Source organism: Myotis myotis, unplaced genomic scaffold, assembly GCF_014108235.1.
Source record: "Myotis myotis isolate mMyoMyo1 unplaced genomic scaffold, mMyoMyo1.p scaffold_m19_p_6, whole genome shotgun sequence".
In the NCBI taxonomy this organism is placed as follows: Eukaryota; Metazoa; Chordata; class Mammalia; order Chiroptera; family Vespertilionidae; genus Myotis; species Myotis myotis.
The window spans coordinates 59702330-59718239 of record NW_023416368.1 but is presented as its reverse complement, the minus strand read 5'-3'; the positions used below and the strand labels follow the sequence as shown (position 1 = coordinate 59718239).

At 42.1% G+C, this 15910-nt stretch overlaps 1 protein-coding gene across 2 annotated transcripts in view; it reads left to right on the top strand.

The window, feature by feature from the left end:
• The first annotated feature begins 550 nt into the window (after positions 1–550).
• TLL1 (tolloid like 1) overlaps positions 551–15910 on the top strand; it is a 168762-nt gene continuing 153402 nt past the window's right edge. For both annotated transcript variants that reach the window (XR_004968452.1, XM_036315138.1), the window contains exon 1: positions 551–1365. Coding sequence is in view for 1 of the 2 variants with exons in the window: in XM_036315138.1 (XP_036171031.1) it covers positions 1197–1365 (169 nt within the window). In the remaining variant the exon portion in view is untranslated. The remainder of the gene's footprint in view (positions 1366–15910) is intronic.

Genomic DNA, 15910 nt, shown 5'->3' with positions numbered 1-15910 from the left:
TAGCAAAAGTTTTTGGTTAGGGGGATTTTAAAGGACTTTTAAACTGTTTCCTTACCTAAGTCACGGAGGCTCCGACACTTTCCCTCCATTCCTGGGTTGGACTGAAGTTAGTGGGCAGCGAAGGAGAGAAACACACTGGCTGTTTCTTTGGGGGAGGGGAAGTGGAGATTCGCAGCTAAGTTATGATCCCTCGCATCCCCCCACCCCCCGGTTTGACACTCAAGACCGACACGTACATCATCTGTTAATTGCTGTCCGCGGACGCAGATACATATTATATACATTATTTTATCTTCGGTGAAATAGAAATGGAATATTCAGCGCGCTCGCGTCTGTTTGTTTGTCTAAGGCTATCAAAAGAAGTCACCGAGGAGGCTGTGGCCCGGATCCTGACCCTGATTGTATGAATAAGTAAGCAGGATGCAAGTGATTGGGTTAGATGCGGCGAAGATTTTTTTTTTTTTTTTTTCAAGTTAGGAAGAGGGTAAAAAGACAGCCTGGGGAGGGGTGGGGGGGGAAGGCAAACATTGCATCCCCCAATCCTCATACTTTGGCTCGTCCTTGCAGTCAGTTGCTTTGCTGGCTTCAGCAGGCTCTTAAGGTCTCGAGGCGTAGACATGCCTGCCCCCCACCCCCTTCCTCGGTCTCCCCTTTCAGTTCAGATGTGCTGATGTGCAGACCGGATTCATCTTCCCGGAGCAGCGGCGGCGGGCGCAGGCGGCGGCGGCGGCGGCTCGCGCTCGGCCGCCAGGTCCGGGCAGCGGCGGGGGCGCGGCGCGGGAGCCGGAGCTCCGTGTGCAGCTGAGCCCGTGGGGCGCCGCTCGCCCAGCCGCGGCCGTGGGAAGTCCGGCCGCCAGAAGGACGCCCCGGCAGGCTGCGAGCGCCCACTCCGCCCGAGCCGAGTTGGCCCGAGGCTGCTCCTCCCCGCCCGCGGGAGACGAGCTCCTTACCTGCCCTCCGCCCACCCGCCGGCCCTTCGCCAACTTCTCTCTGCCACTGGGGGTAACAGGCACTTCTGGCCCCCTCTACTGTCCCAACGGCACACGCATGTCTCCGGACACCTGAGCACCCGGGTCCCGCCGAGGAGCCTCCCCGCGGGGAGAGGAGCGCCAGTCCCCTTGACCCCGCACATCCACGCGGACCGCGGACGCCTCTCCTCCCGGGCCGGTCCCCTCCTTTTCCTCCAGGGGTGGAGGATGGGGTTGGAAACGCTGCCCCCGAGGATGCGCTGGTGGCTGGTGGCCGTGGGGATTATTTGCTACGGGGAACGGTGGGTCTGCGCTGGCCTCGATTATGATTACACTTTGGAGGGCAACGAAGAGGAGAAAGCGGAGGTGATCGATTACAAGGACCCGTGTAAAGCCGGTAAGTGCCTCTCCAGGTTGGGACGTGGCGCGCGGGGGACCGCGGCGCTCCCTGGTCCGCGGGTGGCGGTGGGAGCCTCTCACCTGTTTCCTTCCCTCCCCTGCCAGCCCCTCCGCCGCCCCTCCTTCTCTTCCCCTCCTCGCCTTCCGCCCCCTACCCCCCAAGCGGCAGCCGCCGCGGCCCGAGGTGCCTGGAGTTGTGTGCTAGCGGCATCCGCTGCCAAGCTCCGGGCTCCCCGTTTGGGAAAAGCGTCCTGGAGTGGATTCCCCTCCCCTCCCCCAGCAAAACGAAACGAGGCATAAACACAGCTGGCTGCCGTGGGTTTTAAATACCAACACTCCGCCGGCTCTGTGCCTGGCGGGCACAACACCTCCCCTTTGTTCCCCAAACGGTGGGTGGGGATGGAATGGCTACCTCGGGACCCGTTCGCTCCCTCTTTGCCAGGGATTTCCAGTGTGGGCTCCAGGCGCGAAAGGGCTTGTGACGCTCTTGGAAGCTCTCACGCTAGATGGAATTCCAATACATCTGCCCATTAAAAGAAAAAAAAAAGCAAAGTTGCCACCCCATTCAAACTTGTGTCTTCCTTCCTGCGTACACCCCCGGGAGGGAACTGCGGTTGGACCGGCGCTGCCCGCCGCTCAGGCTGCTCCTCGCCGGGTCCCGGAGCGCCAGGGCCCTCCCCTCCCCTGCGCGCCCGGTGCCGCTGCGGGTCTCTCCTCCCGCGCGGGGCGGCGCCTCCCTCCCGCCGCCTCCCTCCCGCCGCCCCGGGTCGGAGCTGCACGTGCGGCGGCCGGAGACCACGTGAGCGCCGCGCCCGCCTCGCCTCCCCTTCCGCGGGGCTCCCGGCGCTCCCGAACCCTGGCTCTGCCGAACTGAGGTTGGGGTGCCCCGGCATCAGTGTGGACTTGGGCTGACTGCGGAAGGAAGGTTACAGGGGTGATGGGGGCCGGCTGGACAGGGAGAGTTGTTTGGAAGCTGAAGGGGTGTTCATTCCTCATCTCGAGAGGCGGAGGAAGGGAGTGGGCAGAGAACCGCACGCATCTCTGCCTCTCCGGGTGGTGTGCGGGGTTCCTCGGTCGGTGACTGCGAGTTCGTTCCTTCCGTGGCTAGGTAAACCTTATTCCGCCTCCCTTGGGCCTGAAGGAAGGAGAGAGACACGCAAGGAAAAGTGATGGAAATTCCCTTGTTAATTTCTCCCTCTGCTAGCACGTGGTTCTGACAAGGAGGATGTGTGTGCGCCCTCCCCGTTATCAGATCTTTCCTGGTGAACTCTTGCTGCAGGTACTTAATCAAAACTCCAAGTAGCTTAGGAGAAACTTGTCAGCCGGGGGAGACACACACACACACACACACACCCTGATTTAATTCATTTTGGCTTATATGTTCTCCTCTCACTTTTAACACTCAGTGTATCCCACTAAAAGTTTGTTGGGCCTTCCCTGGTCATTTGGAGGAGAGGATGTGCTTCTGCCAGGGGTGACTGGTGGCTGAGCAACCAGAATTCAGTGCAACTCCTAAACGCACTTTTTATCGAGAAATTTGTTTTGGATAATATCTACAACCGGGTGAAAATTGTGCACTTTATTGTTTTAGGTAAGGTGGAAATGAAGTCTATTATTTCTAAACATTGTCTAGGAAAATTTTTTACTCTGTTGTGTGAAAGATTCAACCAGCTATCAACCTGAGCTGAACAGGGCTCGATTGGCCCAATTTCAGGAAAATAAGTGTAGTTTTGTACACAAATTAAAAGTAAAAGTGTCTGCTTTTTAAACATCATTAGTTTCAAATGTGACTATATATTAAGCAGTGTCAAAAATTAGCTAATGCATTTTCAGCAGTTATGTCATTCCAAGCTTATCTTATGTTAGAAATTGTCCAGAAGATTTTGTGACCACAAGTGCTTTCTTTTCTATTTATGTTTTCAATTTTTAAATTTCAGTAGTTGCGCCATACAGCTTGAAGCACCTCAAGTATAAATGTTTATTTTCCTCAGCAAATAAGACCTAAAGTAAGGAAAAATAACCTTTAACAGCATTTACTTTTGTTTTTCTTTTAACACAGGTTTATTTTGAACATAACTGTTGACGTTAAAACAACAATAAAAACAACCTTGAATGGATTATTACTGTAATCTCTTTTCTTCCCTGTCTTTGAGTACCAGAAGCATACTTGTGTGGGTAGTGAGGGTGAAATAAGAATGGCCCAAGTGGAAGGCTGAGAAGTTTGCCCAAAATCTGAGGTCACTTTTTAAAGTATCAACCCTGCTTTTTAATTTAGTGAAATGAAAGGCTTTCAATTTACCATCTTGGCTAAAGAATGGCAAAATCTTTGTGCCTCCCTTTTGGCACTGTATAAGACAAGAGTTGTAATGACAGAAAAAATAATATAGGACATTGACATCCCAAACAGGAGGTGAAAAGAAAGTTCACTAACATGAGATGAGGACAGCCATGCGAAAGATGGCCACTCAAAAGCCAAAAGGACTGTGCTCTCCAGACTCGGGGACACCGTTGATCTGCCCTTTCCAAAATTCAGAGTGGAGGGCCTGGCCCTGGAATAAAATATTCTTTTTGAACTTTTCTAACAGGGGTCCCAATATTCTTTAAACTACACAGTGGCTTGATGTCAAATAGCTTTATGGCTTCAGAGCACTTTTGCGTACATTATTTCAGCGGAACACTACAGCTCTGTATGGTAGCATTTGTTCATCTTCCCATTACACAGATTGGAAAACAAATGCTTGGTGAAGTACATGTGTTTGCTAAGATTACCCATAACTTCATTGTAAGTCTCCTGGCTGCAAAGTCTGGCTGTTTGAAATGGTTACTGCAGCCTTAGCTTTGGAAACCTTCCTTGAAATGCAAACAATAGAAATCCACCCAGGTTTACCTGGAGTCCAGACTAAGAAAAATGCAGTTATTTTATAGCTGATATAAGTGGAATGGCTATGAAAATAGCTTCATCTTTTCCAAACCCAATTAGAATATAAAGTCCTTGCCCTAGCTGGTTTGGCTCAGTGAATAGAGCGTTGGCCTGCAAACTGAAAGGTCCCAGGTTCGACTCTGGCCAACGGCACATGCCCTGGTTGCGGCTCGATCCCCAGTAGAGGGCGTGCTGGAGACAGCCCATCAATGATTCTCTCTCATCATTGATGTTTCTATCTCCCTCTCACTTCCTTTTTGAAACCAATAAAAATGTATATTTAAAAAAAGAATATATAAAGTTTTTGAGAACAAAGGTCATACCTGATTTTTAATGTTTATCACAAGATGGGTTACTGTTAAGTGTGTAGTTTGTTCTCAATACCTATAGATTATTGATATTGATCTTCACCCTTTATCTACAAACTTTTGTTCTAACCAAATTCAGATGTTACCCAAGGAGGAATATTCATAATGATAACTTGTGCCATACTTAATATATTATGAAACAATATATTTGTGAAACTTAATATATTTGTGAAACAATCACAACTCTGACTTCAAATTCATGAAACTATAGATCAAAAAAGAAGCCTTGTATTAATTTAATTGAATTTTGATTTCAAAAGGCATTTTTGGGATACATGAAAGTAACTAGTTAATGCAGCACAGCTTCAGATATATTTATACAGCCAAATCCACTAGGGCGGAATATAGGTAATTAATGTCCACATAAATAGACACAACGATGCAGATAATTCATAGGAATGTTTGACTGCCTTTCTTCAGTGCAGTACATGGTCACCTGAATTTGCAATCAGATTTCTTTTACTCTCTCCAGTTCAGAAGCGTCCTGAGGGACACTGGGACGCTGATGCTGCAGGAAGTCCTTCCAGAACAGAGACTGAGGTGTCCTGTTTCACTGTTGAACTATTCCAATAGGTGTAAATCTGAGTGTTAATATGTGAAGAGCCTGGGCAAATTCAGTGTGTAAATTAATCTCTCAGATTTGTCTAGAGATTACCTGGAAAAGCAGAGACCTGATAAAACCAGTCGGTGTTCTCCCTCCCTTCCTCCTCAAGTCCTCTCCCTCTCCCTCCGTCCTCCCTCCTTCCCCCTCCTTTTCTTTCTTCCTTTCTCTCTTTGTACTTCAGGTATATCAGGAAAGCTCCGGCAATTGAAAATATAATATCAAATAAAGGCGATTGATGAAGGTAGTATTTTGAATGATGGGTGGAAGCTGATTAGACAGATGAGGTAAATATTTGTCCAGAAGGATAACCTTATCCTCTTACGCGAGTGTGAGCACTCTGAAAAAAGACTTTCTACCTAGAATCTTCTGAGTCAATGATTCTTTCTTGAAAAAAATCCAAGCATGATTAAAGGTCAGTGATTTGCAAGGTTACATTTGCCTTAGAGTTGCATATGCAAGCCTGTTTATATAGAAATAGATTTTTGGCATCCTAAAGGTATCTCCTTTCTACTTTGCTTTATAACCAGTGCCCTGGTTTCCTAGTATACTAATTCTTGGGATAGTTTTCATAAGTTTATAATTTCTCCATAAGATTTTATCAGTCTTTCAGTCCTTGATGTTGTACTTTCTAGTTTCATTGGCAGCCTCATAGGTGTGGTATTTTAGAATTGATGTTCAACACCATGTCTACTTTATTCCATCCTTTTATTAAATACCCAAACATATAGTTCTTGGTTGGCACCACTCTAGGTTGCCAAACCCTCATGTTAAAAATGCATTCCCTGGAGCCGCTTCTCTTAGGCAGTCACTTCTGTTTTAGTTTTCATTTCTCAGATCTTGAATTTTTTTTTTTCTCCTCCTGCGTCTGGGGCCAATTCAGAAGTGGCCAAAATACAGTTTTTGCGAAAGGGATGGCTAAGGCATTATGTTTACATATTTGTATTCTGTTCTTCATTTGCAGTAGTAATTCTTTAGCCTTTGTCATGAGGGCCCACATCCATTTTTGGCCAACAAATGGCAGTTCCTGTTATTAGATATGAATAAGGTTATTCTTTCTTAAATATATTCCCTTAGACTGATAATTCCGTGAATTATTACATGAACTACCTAAGAGAAGGGATTCCAGGTAAGGGATTCCCACCCCTTCTCTGTTTAGGCTTCCTTAGTCCACATTGAAACAGCTAAGAGTGTGTAAGAGCCTAGTGAAGGCCTTTTGAAAAAGTTAATATATGATTCCACAGCTTTTCCTCTGGCCCTCATGATGGCTCACTTTTCTACGAAAGTCTAATATATGCCATTGCGGGGTTTCTTCTACGGAAACCATATTGTTTTCCTCCATTGTATATGTATGAGTCTTATTTTTGTATAGCTTAAGCAAATTTCCCTGATTTAAAATTTAGACTCCCTTGGTTTCCACCATATTCTTTGAAACCTTAACAATATTAGTCACCTCAATAGTCCATTAGGCCTCTCAATCACTGAGATTAATGAAAAGAAATAAGCCCTTAAATTTTTCTAGAACTCAGGTAGAAAGTATTAATTGCTAGTGATTTACCATCATTAATTTTTTTTTCTTTTTAGAATATTACCTATTATTTCTAGCAGTACCTTAGACCCATCTTTTAGAATATTTAAATCCAGTTCTTCCCTAAGCTTTCCTAAGAATGCTTAGAAAAGATAGAGCCAAATAATCCATTTAAGCTGTGGCCTTGCACATCCTGCTGGGGCCATCTGGTGTCTGGGGAGGTGGGGGAAGGGCACTGCTGCTCCCCTGAACTGTAGGAAAACCCCCTGCAGCATCTTGAGCCCCCAGCTAGGCCTGGCCTAGGCCAGGGCTCAGGTGCCTGGCAAGATTCCTGGGGATGTAGGATTTCCTCAACCGGGAAAATTTTTGAGGCCTCTTACAGTTCTTTCACATTCCAAGACCTGGAATTAATCGTGACCTTATATTTCCTAAATTAAGGCATGGAGTGTCCTCTCCCCTACCCTGCATACAGTAGAATGATTTAGAAATGTGGTTAATGGTGTACTTCCTGTAGTTATCTATTAAATAATAATATTTGGGAAGAAAATTTTTTTAAAATTTTATAGCCTCAAAGCTATGGAATGAATTCTACAAAATGTGTTCTTCCCCAGAAAGTGGGAGGAGGGAATCCCTTGCTTATTTACATCTTGCCATTGTCAGCACTGAAAATGGGATCTTGATTATTAGATTTTGAGACACTGCGGGCTGGCTAATGGAATGCTTGTTTTGTCAGCGCCTTACAAAATGTGTGCTAATCCTGTCAAGCTCATTTTAAGAGCTCAACTATATATTTGTATTAAGACGTATTGTAAATGAGATGTTAATTGAAATCCAGAAAGTGAACTGAGAAGATGCTTGTCTGATTCTGCTCTTCTCCTGCAATTTACATGTATGGTTTAAGGCAAAATATTTGCTATAGACTATATGGGAAACGAACCAACTTCCTCAAATGATAACAGTTCTAAAAAGTTGAACCCCATACCTTAAGTAGGTCAGAAGTGCTTCCAAAATATATTATTTTTCCCCAACAAAATCTAATTTTATGTATTAGTATCCTACTCAAAGCATTTACTGCAGTGTTTAATAAGGACATTTCAACAGTTTTTAATATGCTGCACTGTTTTACAAATTACAGGAATCTTTACAGGGATGGAGACACAAACCACATATTTATGTCAGCATTTGATACTGTCTGTGTTGAGATTGCATTTAATTTGTGTGGTGGGGGAGGCAGAGGTGGAGGGGTGGGAGGGTGGAATAGTTTCTTCATTCCTTACATTGCTTATCCATGTTAACCTGTCAGCACCTGGGTTGTGTACCACAGGGGCAACTCGAATGGCCCCTGGCCTGGTTGCTAATATCAACGTCTTTTGAGCTTGCTTCTTTGGCTGTGAGTGGACTTGATGTGTTTATTAGGACAAACTCGGTTCTCCTGCAGCATTGGGAACCGCCTTGGCATCAGGTCAGTGGGGCGACTATGCTGGAAGGGAGGAGCTCTATTTCTGTGCTTTGATCATTTGGCGCACAAGCGCCTAGTAGTTGAGGGTTGATGGCATTTTTTGTTTTGTACTCATGTTATTGTGTTATGGAGTATGCCTCATCTCGTGGAAGGTACATCTTTAAAATACCCAGGAAGACCCTCATGGGTAACTAAAAAACAGCCAAATGGAGAACTTTTAAGAGAAATACATTTTGGACCTCATATACTTCACATATCTAAGATTTGCCTTCATGACTCATGTCAAAATAACTTTAGTTCATAGTTTTACATTAAACATATTCAATGGGCTCCTAGCTTCACCATATTCCATCCAGTTAACATTCTTACCCCTTTTGGACAAAAGGGGACACTGGGCCTCAAAAATGTCCTTGGCTGGCTGTCATCATAGCCGGGAAGTGGCGGGAACATGAATGGAGGTTCTGTGTTCCAGAGGCCATGCTTTCTTTGAATCCTCTACGCTGGCCCTGCAGCCAGCACAAGTGCATACAGCCTGGCGGCTGAAGTGATGGTCTTTGTACAGTGGGCATCCATCCACTGTGATTTCCTGTACTGAGAATACATCTCGCCTTCAACATCCTGACATTTTATAAGCCACGTACTATTTTGTCAGAGTGGGGAGACCTTCCATTGAAATGCCTCAGTTAGGTATGAGACAAATGAAAATGCTAAATAGCATTGGGGAGACACTGCTGTGGGTTGCCCCAAGTATATAAATTGTGACAGCAGGCTTTCCATGTCGATGAAGGCAGGCGTTGAATTGAATTTGAGTAGAATTCAGTCATTAGTGTTCCTTCTTGGCACAGGTTCTAGCATTTTGTGTGGTACATGTTAAATTGCTTCACACTTTCAATTTGCTCTCTGAGTAGTCAGTGAATTCATGATTATGAGCCCGCGGAGTGTGAAGAATATCCTTTCAAATGCAGGCAATTCAGGAAAGTGGTTTACAGTGTACATTATGTATGTAAATGACGTGTGAATGCCTTTGAGAAAATAAATACGCTGTGAGAAGGTACATAAATAACTTGAGCCTTTTCAATCCCAACTTGTGTAAAAGCCCTAAGATCCAAAGCTTGAAAGCTTTTAGTGATCATAAGGTTAACTAAACTTCTTGGAATCCAGCCTAGATTCCTAAGAGTAGGAATTCTGGTACATTCAAAATACATACTATATGTAATATTTATTATATTATCATTTCTTTGAAGAAAACATATTTTCAGCAAAATATCAGGTTTTCTGGGAGGAAGAGTTCCTGCTTATACTTGTTCTCTAACAAATGGGTAAGAACAAAATCTGGTAAAACAGGCTTCCCTTTTCTGTCTCCTTCTTTTTGAAACCTAAGGACAAGGGAAACTTTTTCTTTTACATATATTTTTTAGTCTCAGGAGAAGAAATAGTATCTATCTGAACCTGGATGGAGTGTAGACTGCAGGCAGTCATTCGGGGAGAAATAATTGGGATTTGCCATCTGGAATGGGTAACGGAAGTAATGACCTAAATCTGGGGCCTTCTGTTGCCTTATGTTTCTGTAGGGGAAAGAGATTTGTGAACCAGTGCCCAAGAGTTAAAATACCGAAGGAAGATAATGATTATAGAGTACACTTTCCTAGTGTCACAGGGTTCAGATGTTTGCAGTAAGAACAGATCTCTAGTGTATATAATGGAGCTCAGAGTTGGGATGCAGCTTCATGCACAAAAGTGTAGGCTGCTTAAATGAGTATTTGATAATGTATCTTATTTCTATATTGAATTGCACCTGTTGCTTTAAGATAACTTGCCTTATGTTACTCAGTGATGGAATTAGATTTTGAATATGAAACTCTGGATGTCATGTCTTGCTATTGTTGCCATGATGTTTCTTCTTTTTTTACTTTTAGGGGGCACTAGTACACTTTTGAAAATTGGGGTTGGCTTCAAAAATTATATTTTAAGATTTCAGGGAGGCAGAATAGTGCATCTGTTAAAAACTTGGTCTTTGGAGTTTGATGGACATAGGTTTTAATATTGGACCTACCATATAGTAACTGTGAGGCTTTTAGCACGATATTTAACCCCTTTACACTTCAGTTTTCTGATCTATAAAATGGAGATGGTGTTATGATGCTCATATTATTTGAAGAATTAAATGTATGTAAAGTAACAATCACTTTGTCTGGATCACAGTAGTAAACACTGTGTAATTTTTATTCATAGTAGCATAAATATATAGGAGGTGGAAGATTATTCTTAAATTTCAACATTATTTGTGGGAAGATGATCTTTATAAAAAACATTTGTGGGATAAAGTACATTTTTCTTGCCACCATATGTGCATATCTCAAGTCCTCTAAATATTGCAATTGAGAGGTTAAACCCCCAAATAGACATTTTTGTTTGGAAAGATATCAGAGGTAACAATATAAACATGTCTATGTGTTGTTTTCTTGGCTGCTTGCTCAAATGCTTAATATACTAAAAACATACTGACAATTTTCAATTCACATGAACTAATGTGTGAATAGAATCTTGGCCATCAAGTCTTCCAATAATTTCTGGTTCAGATTTTATTTGCCATCTGGATTAACTTGAAGAGCTTACATACTCACAATCCTAAATTTACGCAGAGTTAAATTTAAGCACATGGCTCTAAGCTAGAAATATTCATAAATTCATCAAAGCTTTACTGAACACTTCCTGGGAGTGAAACATGGATTTATCTTTGGGTTTAAGAGATATGAAATATGATACAGTGTCTGACCTGGTGTATCCTTAACGTTACCATTTGCAGGTAGATGATAGTTTATGTATAAATAGTTGCTTATATTCAAATCACATAATTGTATGCTAAATTATTCCAATTTAGTATTTGAAAATGGATACTATTACATATTATGATTATCAGAATATATATTCTTACAAATATTTCCTGGAATTTGCTTTATTTATGGTATACAGTAGTCTCCTCTTACCTGTGGGGGATATATTCCAAGACCCCAAGTGGAGGCCTGAAACTGGATAGTACCAAACCCTATATATTCTATGTTTTTTTTTTCCTATTCATACATACTTATGGTAAAGTTTAATTGATAACTTAGACAATTTCATGGATAGAAGATTTGTGCTTACTGTAGATCTTAGCAACCCCAGCATATAATTTTCTTTTTTATTTAATCAAAAACTTTTAACTTAAAGGAAGCAATTTATGGCTTCTGTTTGGCATATCCAAATTGCCAGCCTCACTACTATTGAACTTTGGGGGCATTATTAAGTAAAATAAGTGTTTCTTAAACACAAGCATTGCTATACTGCCACAGTTGGTGTGATAACCAAGAAGGCTATTAAATGACTAAGGCGAAGAGCTGTGAAGAGTTACAGAATTTTATGAAAGTGGTAAATAGTCTAATGCAGACAGAACAAAAGGTATGAAGGGTTTGTGCTTTGGCAAGAAATGAGTCTGGAAGATGCAATGTACAAGATCTTCAGTTATCTGCTAAGGGGAGTGAACTTGAAAATTTGCTTTAAATTTTCAGTAAATCATTGGCTTGATTACAGCCACATTGTATAGATAGGAGGGGTTGTAAAGGATGGGCTCCTGTAGTTGACATTGGAAGTAAAGAGCAAGTGAAGCAGGGAGACAACTTGTTGGAGTTGTAGTAGAGGTCAGTGTTGATGAGTGCTTACATTTAGAAGGAATCAGTAGTTACAGAAAAGAGGATTGGATTTAAGAAACTAGTCACCAACTGCTTGGCCTTGAGGTGAAAGGTCAAGAGAGTAGAAAAAAAAGGAGGAGTCAAAGATGATGTCTTCATAGCTGCATACTTGAGTGATTGGAGACAGTGATACAGGTGAGTAAGGTGAGAAACAAAGAATAAAAAGACAGGTTTGTGTTTTGTAAAGTAAATAAAGTTGGTTTTGAGATCCTTGGAGTTGTATATAATTCTTAATGTTTGTTTTCTCAGGTCCCCTCATGTTGTTCTTCAGGAGTATACTGGTTATATTTAGACTTTTGTGTTCTATATTAATTTTGAAATAAATTTGTTTAGATTGGAATTGGACTGGTTCTCTAAGTTAATTTTGAGAGAATTATTATTATTATTTATAATAATAAAAGTGTAATATGCTAATTAGACCAGACGTCCTTCCAGACAACCTTCCGGACGAAGCGGGGCTGAGAGGGAAGCCTGGGTCCCGGGTTCCAGAGGGATGTTGGTGCCGGCAGCTGGGTGAAGGAAGGCCTACTCTTGCATGAATTTCGTGCATCGGGCCTCTAGTTTTAATATATTTTTATTGATTTCAGAGAGGAAGGAGAGGATAGAGAGATAGAAACATCAATGATGAGAGAGAATCATTGATCAGCTGCCTCCTGCATGCCCCTGCTAGGGATCAGGCCTGCAACCCAGGCATGTGGCCTTGGCTGGAATGGAACCTGGGACCCTTCAGTCCACAGGCCGACACTCTATCCACTGAGCCAAACCAGCTAGGGCAAGAATTATTTTTATGATATTGAACCTTCTAAGTTATGAACGTTGTATATAACTGCATTTGTTTAGGCTTTCCTTAGTGTTATTTATTGAATTTTTAATATTTTTATCTGTAAAGTTTTTCTGATATTTGATAGGTTTATTCATTTATTTTCTATTTTTTTGCTGGGGTCCAACCCCAGCAGGTCCAGGGGTCCCCAAAGGTGTGGACGGAGTCGGCGAAGAGGGAATGACACAGAGATAGCGTTCAGTTGATCAGCAGCCTAGCCAGGATCTCTAGCCAAGTTCTGGTCAGGATCTCCAGTGAAGTTCTGGTTAGGATCTCCAGCCAGGTTCTGTGTCCATGTTCTCTTGCTAGGTTCTCCAGCCAGGTTCTCCAGGTTCTCCAGCCAGGTTCTGTAGCCATGTTCCCTCGCTAGGTTCTCTAGCCAGGTTCTGTCCAGGTTCTCCAGCCAGGTTCAGTCACCAGGTTCTAGTCAGGTTCTCTAGCCAGGTTCTATCCAGGTTCTCCTGCCAAGTTCTGTTGCCAGGTTCTGTCCAGGTTCTGTTGCCATGTTTTCTCGCTAGGTTTTCCAGCCAGGTTCTGTCGCCAGGTTCTGTCCAGGTTCTCCTACCAGGTTCTCTCGCTAGGTTCTGTGTCTAGGTTCTGTGGCCAGTTTCTGTCCAGGATCTTTTGCCATGTTCTCTCCAGCGAAGTTCTTCTGTCTCTAGGTTCTGTGTAGGTTCTGTGTCTAGATTCTGTGTCTAGGTTCTGTGTCTAGGTTCTGTGTCCATGGTTCTGTCTTCTAAGTTCTGTCTCTTTCTGTCTTGTTACATCTGCATTTATACCAGTTGATTCAATCCTATCAATCTCTATTACAAAGGTTAGGGCGTTTCTTATCTCCATTCCAGGGAGTAAAGATTATGTAGCTTAAGCATGATTGTTCGTAGTTAAAGTGATTAATTACCCGCCTGGCACTTAGTTGAGGGGTTTTATTCCCTCCCTAACTTCAGGGGAAAATCCTTACCTGGCGAAACAATCTTTCTCAGAGAGGAGACCTTGGTTAAAACACATAGTGCCAAGAAGGTGAGCAAACATTTTAAGAACAGTATGCCATATATGCCAGGTCCTTTGAAACAGCAAGGATGGACCGGCTCCCAGCATTTTTTCATATTATGAATGTATACTTTTAAAAAAGTTTTCTGTTGCTGTTGTGTTGAAATGTATTTGATTTAAAAATATATATTTATGTTGATTTCAGAAAGGAAGGGAGGAGAGAGATAGGAACATCAATGTTAAGAGATAATCATTGATTGGCTGCCTCCTGCACCCACCCCTCCCTGCTCTCAGGGATCAAGCCACAACCCAGACATGTGCCCTGACCAAGAATTGAACCTCGACCTCTTGGTTCATAGGTTGATGCTTAACCACTGAGCCACAGCACTGAGCTGTATTTGATTTTTGATATACTTTCTATCTAGCATCCTTACGGCGTCTCATTAGCTTTTATAATTTATCTGTATAGTCTTCATGTAGGCAATCAAGTAGTCTGAAATAAACGTACTTTTGTTTCTTCCTTTACCATCCTTATGCTTTTAAGTTAATTTTCCTTGCCTAACTGTGCTGAGAGTCCTCCAGTGTTGCACGGAAGTGATGACTGAGGGCTAGCTTACTCTGTTTCCAGTTGTTAACAGAATGCTTTTGATTTATTACTTACCAGTTATGCTATTTGATGTTTTCTATTAAAAACTAGATACTTTTTTTTATCAGATTAGGAATTCAGCGTTTACTGAGATGATATAAGTATCTTTGTTTCCCCTTTTAATGTGGTGAATTAAAATAATTGATTTAATAATATTAACTCACTTTGCATTCCTGAGATGAACCCAATTCGAGCATGATCTATTCTAAGCATACCTTGGAGATAGTATGGGTTTAGTGCCAGTTCACGGCAAGAAAGCAAATATTGCAATAAAGTGAGCCACAATTTTTTTGGTTTCCCAGTGCATACAGAAGTTATGTTTACACTATACTGTACTCTTTTAAGTGGGCAATAGCATTATGTATAAAAACAACAATGTATATACCTTAATTAAAAGTACTTTATTGCTTAAAAAATGCTAACTATCAACTGAAACTTCAGCAAGTTGTCATATTTTTGCTGGTGGAGGATCTTGCCTCAATATTGATGAAAACATGTTATCTGCGAAGCACAATAAAACGAGGTATGGCTGATTTCTTTTTACATCCTTGGATTCAGTGTGTTAACATTTAGTTTGGATTTTTGTTTTTATGTTTCTTCGTTAAATTGGCCTGAAGCTCTTCTTTTACTGTTCTTGTTGGTTTTTGGTATCAAGATTATGTTAGCCTCACCCATGCTCTGGAATAATTTGTGGAAGATTGGAGTTATTTGTTCCTTCAATGAAAGGATGTTTCTTTGCTTCTATTGGGTGTACTAACAGTTCATGACAAGTTTAAACTAAATTCCCTGCTTGATATGCTGGGCTACCACAGTAAGGTAAATTTGGAATGCCAACTTGTTTGGGGATGATTTTCGCTTATGAGACTTCAGAGGGTATTTGCCTTTCTTCCCCTACTTAGTTTTAAGTCTCAAGGAAATCAGTTCTTGTGCTGTTAGCTGGGTGGTATAAATTTAATTTTTTTCTTCCTTATAACAACAGAGTCCCAGATTTGGGAGTCTTAGGTTATCCTACTAGACTTTCCAGCGTGGGTGGGCCTTGGGCAGTATATTCCATCCCCTGTGCCCTGCTTGACAACAGAAGCTAATAGTCATGTCAACCAAGCTTGGAAGTGCCCTCAGTTGAAAGTTGGCTCCAGTCTTCTGCTTATCTCTCCAGATCCTGTCCTTCACTCGACCATGAAAATGTTTTTCATTCATCTTGTCATACATTCAGGGAGATTTTAAGATATATTTTATTTAGCATTTTTAGTTATGCAGAAAGGTCAGCCCCAGTACCCAGTCTGCCATGTTGGCAGAAGTGACATTCTCTAGAGAGGACTTTGAATGTTAAAAAGTTCTTGAAAATGTTAAACATTATTGGGCACTTCCTTCTAGAGTTTAAAAATTATGGCAATTAAATTGCTTTATTTAAAACTCACTTATCATTATCTATAAAATATAACCATAAAGCCTTCTATGAGAATATACCATATAACTAATTTTGTTA